This window comes from Toxotes jaculatrix, chromosome 19 (genome assembly GCF_017976425.1).
Source record: "Toxotes jaculatrix isolate fToxJac2 chromosome 19, fToxJac2.pri, whole genome shotgun sequence".
In the NCBI taxonomy this organism is placed as follows: domain Eukaryota; kingdom Metazoa; phylum Chordata; class Actinopteri; family Toxotidae; genus Toxotes; species Toxotes jaculatrix.
In genome coordinates this window covers 7393954-7401928 of record NC_054412.1, presented here as the reverse complement: position 1 = coordinate 7401928, position 7975 = coordinate 7393954, and the positions used below count along the sequence as shown (strand labels likewise).

The window sequence follows — 7975 nt, the reverse complement described above, 5'->3', positions numbered from 1 at the left end:
TAACTTAAACAGTGTTAACACTTTTTCATAAATGTTTATGAAATGTCATGTGATACGGCGTATATTCCAGCTGCATGCAACAGGAGGATACAAAAAATATAGTTTCTCCTGAAATTTGTCTTTTATCTTTAATTAAAACTATACACACAAACACATCATTTGTTTTCAAAATAAAAGTATTTTTCTCAATAAATTTCTTAAATACATTGTACAGTAGAATGAACTGCACTTGCTGTTGTTCCCCAAAGGTTGAACCCATGTTTTCTACCCATATTACTTAATTGTATGATGCCTCCAGATAACGTGAAATGCAAGGTGGTGATGGGAAAATGATGTGCCACGTGCTCACGGTAGCTGTCAAATAACTCAACATGGAGATTGTGCAAACGCAAAAGAATGCAAATAGTTACCTGCCTTACAAGCGGTGCTTCTGCTTCACCTGGTACTGGACATAGACACATCTTTTGACAAACATTTCAAGTCGACCATGTTTGTAACAGACATTTTTTTTTATAACATAACTCCTTGTTGGATACATTTCAACAATCAGAAAGCTACCAAAACCCTGGCCATTATTACCAGCTGGACGCTGACCTGAATGCTATGTATTAAGCCGCAGTTAGTAATTACTGTAACTTCACCATTACATGAACGCAGCATAACTCAAGCACCTTGTGAAAACCTCAATACAGTACAAGAACAACAGCCTTTGGCACATTCCCATTGCAAGCTCAGATCATGCTTGTAGTCTGCTGCACAACAGCAGCACCTCTGATTTGTTTGGATAATACAGTCTGATGCTGTCAAGAATCGCCTTGTAAAGGTAAGAAGAATCACAGAAGCTTTATTCTCCTGGCCCTCTGTGCTTCCCCTCCTTAGTTTTGCTTGGCTGTTCCTTGCACTCCCTGCTCTGGCTCTGCAGTCTCTGTGCAGATACTCTGCACCAACTCTTCGGACTGTCTGTCGTCCTTTTCAGCCACCCTGACTACTGTCTTCCCTCTGGCGTGGCCCTGCTCCAGCTTCTGAAAAGCCTGGGGCACCTGGGCAAAAGGAAACTGGGCCTCCACAACTGGCAGGATCTGTGATGAAACCGATGAAAAGATGTGTTTAAAAAAAAAAAAAAAAAAAAGCAACAGTCAGGAAACAATTAAAAGATCAAATATAAACCTTAAGCATATCAGAAAAAAGATAAACAGTATCCAGCTCTGGTTTTTGTTGAAACAGGTTGGGGGAAATAGATGGAATGCTTCATTAGCATAATGAGCTCTAAACCAGTCAAAATGAATAGCTACACTACTTTCAATAATATTTGTGCAGAGTATGCAAAGAGAAACTACAGTAATTATATTATTTAATCAGTTTAAACAAACAAATACCCACAAACTGCTAATGCTACATCATGTCTGCTTTCATAGCCGCAAAGGTGAGGGAGGGGTTCAGAATGTGATGAGGCTGGACAATCCTGTGCTAGTCCCACAACACGAGCGGCCAGGCTTGTTATTCCAGTCAGCATCTCTGGTCGTTAACAATGAATGGGGAGCACAGTGGCGTCACACTGGAAACTATCCACACTTCTCACTGAGAATAGGACATGCAGAGAGAGCGTGCGTGTGTGTGTTTTGTGCTGTGTGTGTCCACGGCTTCCCGCCACTGGTCTGAGTGTGCCGCTCATTGTAAGCCCCGGGACAAAAGGACAGAGGTCCCACGCGCTTTTGCGAATGGCTGCTCAGCACTGTTTAAAAATCCATTCACCGTCTCCTGGCGCCTGACTTGATCGCCCAGCAGCCAACTGTGCACTCCACCAACCAATCAACCTGCCCAGCGGGAATGCTCACTCCTTAACAAAGCCACAGGGGAGCCTTGAATACAGGCATGTATGGAATCCATGGTATGTTCATATTCAGTGTGCTGTATGATCTCCATCCCTGCATGAATTTCACTGTCAGGCTGTGACTGATGTGCAAATGAGACAATTTCCATCTCCCCATTCTGTCAGTATTAGCAGTTCTGAATGACCTGTATGTATAATGTGAGTAATAAGAGAGTACAGTACCTTCCCTTCATCCACCAGCTTTCTGACCTCATCCAAGGCGGGCCCATCTGGAGCATAAAATCCCCACCGGTAGAAGACTCCGCTTGATATTATGTTCTGAGAGGAAAACAGAGTGGATGCAATAATTAGAAGTCAGGCACTTCTGTACCTCACTCGGGTAGAAAAGAAAGCACAGGGTTGTTATCTGGGTGTGAAAAGATAAGACGATGTGAAGAGATGCAAAGGTCTCCAGGAATTTCATCTCATCATTTTCATAAATGTCATCAGTTTTAACATAGTACTAACATATTACCACAAGCGTCACCTGAAAATGGTAAATTTGCGTTAGCAAGGCTTAATATGTACATATATAATACATGGCACTCTATGCTCATAGTGACTTGGATTATATGTAAATAAAAAATATTAAAAAATAAATAAATCAAATTGACTGACAGCTCTGTTGCTACTCTTACCTGCTGACTACTAAGCTACTGAAGGTCACTGAGTTTTCCCACCAACCAAATCTGAGTTCCATTTACCATACCACATATAATCTACGTTCATACATTACTTTTCTCACTATCAATTGACAGAAACTACAATTGCTCGACAAACAGAAAAGCTAAAGATGAGTTTTCAGCATAAACAAACCAGTCAATTCAGTGCTGAGTTATAATTCCTGCAATAACATTTACATCTAGTAATGCCACTAGATTAACGTTCATTGTTTTGGTTGTTCCTGAAAAAAAAATGATCCATGCACTGAAAACTGGTATTACGTTTTGATCTGGAAATTCAACACTGCTTGATATTTGATCATAAAATATCATTATGTGGCATCACTTTGCCACAAAACAACAGATTCTTTCTGATCGTGTACACTAGAGGGCTCAATTGCACTGTGATCTCCCTGTTGAAAAAGACGTGGGGTCCAGAGCCGGGCACTGAGGGTGTGACTGCTGCGCCAAACTGACCAGCTGGCTGCTCCTGTGGACAAAGGGGCCCGGAGGCTTGGCAAGAAACACACAAACACTGGTATTTGTCGGGGGGAGATAGTCGGTCGGCCACAATCTGCACAAACACCAAATACTGCTGGTTCAGCAGCAAACACATGCGCTTGTGCACACACACACACCCCACATTTTGACTAACGCCCACTCTCACACATACACAGTCTGAACCACACAACTCACACTACACACACTGCCAGCCGTGCTGTCACCAGTGCCTCCACTGCTCAGGACAACTTGACTCAGATCCTAGAGCAGCTCCACCCTGTCCTCTCCTATTCTACCCTCATTACACATGCACTCCACAAACAGAGCAGCTAGTGGAACTGGATGTACACACAAAACACAAGACTTGTACACATGCAGGGATTCAAACTCTTAATTCTTGAATTCTCTTTTATGCTGCACAGTCAGATTTATTACACCCTGTAGGGTCTACTTCTATAGATCAAGCATAAACCACCTCTGCAAAGGGAGAATGCCAAGCAGTAAAGCTAAGTTAAGTTAGCACAGATTTTCCCTCCCAATTTCAACTGAACTTTGAGTCATCTAATCAACTGAGTGGAAATAAAACATGGTGCACAGGTGTACACTCATTACACAATGTTGTCTTTCCATGCCACTGAAGCTCAAGTATTCCATTTCGGTTTGGGAGCACCTGTGGTCCACACCCATGCTAACAGCCTCATGAAAATTGCCAGGCACAAAGCATTTAATAAACATACACAACAGGGTAGCAAGGGTTCTGCAAATAGCAGTGTAGTGTTTCACATCACGCACGCTAGACGAACAGGGTTGAAATCAAATGTTTGTTTTGCTAATGTTAACCTGTATGGCCTTGGTTTGGAGGGTGAATCCAGCATGAATCGTCCCATCCAGCAGGCCCATGGAATCAGTGTTGAGAAGTAAAGGTGTTACCAGTGTGATGTACTTCGCCCCAGACCAGGGTTTCAGAAGGTCCACCGCCCACTGCTCTGTATCTCCACCGACGCTGTCCAAAATCAAGTCAAACCTGAGCATACAAACACGGACAGTCAAAGAGGAATCCCAGTGGATTCTTGAAAAACATGCACTTCATTGCAGGTTAGTGGTTATAAGAGCCTTGCATATTTGTAGCATCCTACATAAATCAGAGCCTGGATTTAAAGAGTATGTTAGGAAAAGATCATTGTTGTCTTCAAGCTAAAGCCAGGGTTTATTTTGGTGGGGGAGAGGGGTGGACTAGCATCCACTCAGGCCTTGAGCCCTGGTATCCATGGAAACAAGTAAGTGAGTCAGTGAGCATGTGCGCCATGCTGACAGGAAGATGTTTACCACATTTGGAGGTCTTTAAAGGGGAGAAGTGGACGCAATTTTAGCAGTCCTGGATGATTCTTTTTCATTAGCACTTTTATTGGACTGGCACTGACTCTAATGCCATTTCATTAGTCTGGGCTTGGGGCTAATAAAAAAAAATTCTGCTCTGATTTGTTAAAAAAAAAAAACAATACAATGTCATCACTTTAAACATAAAATACTACACAGTTTCATGGTCTGGTGGTTGATACTAAAAACACACACAGCAACAACACATACTTCTCCACCATTTCAAGCTGTTCAGCCACATCTCCTGCTGTGTAGTCCACCACCTTGTCAGCCCCCAGCCCTCGAACAAGGCCTTCTGCGTTCTGGGAGCAGGTAACTGTTACATGGGCACCCCAGGCCTTCAATAACTGGCAGCACACAGAGAAAGAAAAGAGGATTATACACAGACACAGCAAGTGTCATTACACTCGTGCAGAGTTTAAAAGAGTCAAACATACACCCAGGTGCAGCTAGAGGAAGACACTTTACCTGAATAGAGAATGTTCCAACACCTCCAGATCCCCCAATGATCAAAACTCTAGGAGAGTTAGATAACACATCAGGTTAAATCAGGTTAAATCTACAGTCTATAGGTAAAAGGCAAGATGTTAAAGGACTAGTGTGTAGGATTTAGTGGCATCTAGCGGTGAGGTTGCAGATTGCAACCAAATGAAAACCCCATTCCCTCACCCTTCCTTCTACAAGAGTGTAGGAAAACCTATGGTGGCCTTCAAGTAATGTAAAAAAAAACTTGAGCCAACTCCAAGATCTTAAAGAATTGAGTCACACCTTGATGACAGTTTTTAATACTTTTCAGGGACTTTTTTCCCGATACTGTGATTCTATGCATAAATGGTGAGGGGATAGAGGGGTTCAGGACCAGGCTGATGCTTGCCTTTTATTTGAAGAGCTGTCTCTACAAAGACCACCTGCATTGACAAGTGCAGACAGAGCAGTGCTGGCTACATAGGGGATGGACGCAGCCTCTGTGTGACTCAATAATTCTGGTTTATGGGAAACCTGCATAAAAAGCCACACAGACAATGTCAAAAGTTAGAAATATATCAACAATCTTTTTAATTTACAATTTAAAAGTTCAGACTAATCACCAGAGCTGCTGTGAGGGCAGCTAGCTAGGAGCTGCTGAATAATGAAGTAAAACACAGCAAGAAAACACAGGGCAATTTGTGTGTCTCTTTAATTGCTGCCACAGTGACTCCTGCAGCCAAACAAACTTGATCCTAATTACCTCTTACACTGCAGGATTACATAACAGGGTGCACTTCTTCCAAACTTCTAGTCAATACATTTTTACATTTTACATAAGAGATCTCAATCAATTCTTTCAATCAATTTAAAAAAATAGTGTCAGGAATCTTAAATTAAAGTTAGTCTTAAGTTAGATGACAAACAATACATAGTCTTACAAGCTGTCAGTTGATGATGAAAATATACTGCAATCATATAACTCTAGGGGCTCTGCAGCTCACCTCATACTCTGTTAGAGTCACAAATTCTGCCAGACTTCCCGGTTTCCATGGAGGAACAGCAGCCCACACCTGGAGCACAAATATGACATTCAACATGCTGAACACAACTCCATTTAGCCACCTACTGGTTCACTCTGAATTTGGTTAATTGTCTGTTAAGCTATTAGTCAGCTGTTCCCATCAGTTCTTATCATTACTCGTTTCCAGGAATATATTTAAACTGATGGAACATGAGTACTAGAGTATTATATATGGAAAATGTTACTATTGCGAAAGTGATTAAATAGTAGAACTAGTTTTGTTCTACTATTTAATAACATTCACTTTAAGTTGAATTTACATTATTGCATTTCTGTTTGTAGGAAGACAATAATGTGGAAATGTGGGAGAGAGTCGATACAGTTGATGTCTCAAATTATTGTGAGTCACACTCAAGTGATGACCAAGCAGAAAGAATTTGATCTTCCTTCCAAGAAAATGCCTGTGAATGACTCAGCTATGGAGCTGCATTAAGAGTGGGTGATATGATGATATATGCCATTACTCCCTGGGCACTTGAGTAGGTACACCTATACAATTTACAACACAACAGGTGTGGCATAAATTCAACATTAAAGCAACTTATAATGTCCAGCTTGTGTTTACACTGTCAAACAGTTGTTAATTCAGTGGTATGTTTATCTGTTAGGGGTTGTGTTGTACTGGACTGCATTACATATAGAAGTGTTTCTAATTCTTCTATTCTCGTCTTAATTGTAAACAATATGGGCAAAACATGTACTACAACCTCAACGATAGATATACTATTAAATGGATACTTCTCTGACAGTGTCAAAATGGTTTTCTTATTAAAGGTAGAATTTATGGTTGTGATGTTGTACTGGAGTGCATTTCATTTTACAGGTGTACCATAGCCACTGAGTGTGGACAGACGTTGGAATATAAAATGTTCATGTACAATAAAAACAGATTTTATCCATATGAGCCATTCTTCACATGCATCTCCTGTAAGACAGTGCAGCTCCTACCTCTTCTCCTGGAGCAAAATGGGTAACCTCAGATCCACAGTCCACCACTACACCAGACACGTCACGACCCAGAATCAGAGGAAACTCACTATCACTGTCCATCACAGACATTGGATCCCTTCGTAATTTAAGCAATTTAGCTCCGTAACCACCTGAAAATGAGGAATGTGAGCAGGTATTTTAAAAGTAAATACTACTACTAACCACTGATTATGTCTTTAAGTTGTCCAAAGTGCCTTTGATGAGTATAAGTCCAACACTTACCCCTCATAGATATATCAATAGGGTTGATACTAGCCGCATGGACTTTAATCATCACCTCATTTGGAGAACTGACAGTGGGTACAGTGATTTCTTCTGTGTATCTCAAAACCCCATTATTACCATACTTATCAATGACCCAGGCTGACATGCAGCTCTGCAGTCTTGAAGGTGAACTGCAGACATGTCTCCTGACGCCCACACTGCAGCCCGCCCTGGCTAATGTGTTGGTCGCGCCGGCTACTTTCGCGCTGAACAAACACAGGAGCCTGGTCGATGCCATGGCTCTGATAGAACCCATTTAAATAGCACTACAGTCACTACAGGCTGTGCCTACAAGGTCAGCTTTTCACGCAACATGTCACTGAGTTTGCTAGCTGACTAGCTAGGCAGCTACTCGGCTAAGATTAGCATGTACAGGTTGCCACCGCTCAAAGCATACGCAAAAATATCAACATAACAGGTAAAATAAATAAGCGACAACGCCCTTGTGTACGTGCAAGTATATTGCCGAGTGTTGCGTTAAACTGAAAGAGGAACCATTGTTACAAAAACCAGCAGATAACACGACTCCCCTCTCTAGCTAGCTGGCTACATAACAAGCTAACCTTTGAACCGACAGCGACAGCCAATCACATCAGTAGCTAAATATTCTGGCCAATGGTGTAAGAGAACGGGCTCTAACGTCGTTGGTATTATTGTTTTTGTTAAAAAAAAAAAAAAAAAAAACTCCCCAAAACTGTATTGAAGCTTGTTTTATATATTTTTTGTAAAGTCTCAACCGTAAATCTCAAATACAATCTAGGA

General features: G+C 41.6%; 1 protein-coding gene across 1 annotated transcript; it reads right to left on the bottom strand.

The window, feature by feature from the left end:
* Positions 1-875: 875 nt before the first annotated feature.
* On the bottom strand, positions 876-7766 carry LOC121199960 (reticulon-4-interacting protein 1 homolog, mitochondrial-like). Its single transcript, XM_041064984.1, has 9 exons — positions 7172-7766; positions 6908-7059; positions 5880-5948; positions 5285-5409; positions 4879-4927; positions 4621-4757; positions 3874-4057; positions 2054-2149; positions 876-1079 (listed from the first exon to the last, which is right to left on the bottom strand). Exons 1-9 carry the CDS (start codon positions 7467-7469, stop codon positions 876-878), a joined length of 1314 nt encoding a protein of 437 aa, XP_040920918.1. The 5' UTR covers positions 7470-7766.
* Between the last annotated feature and the right edge of the window lie 209 nt (positions 7767-7975).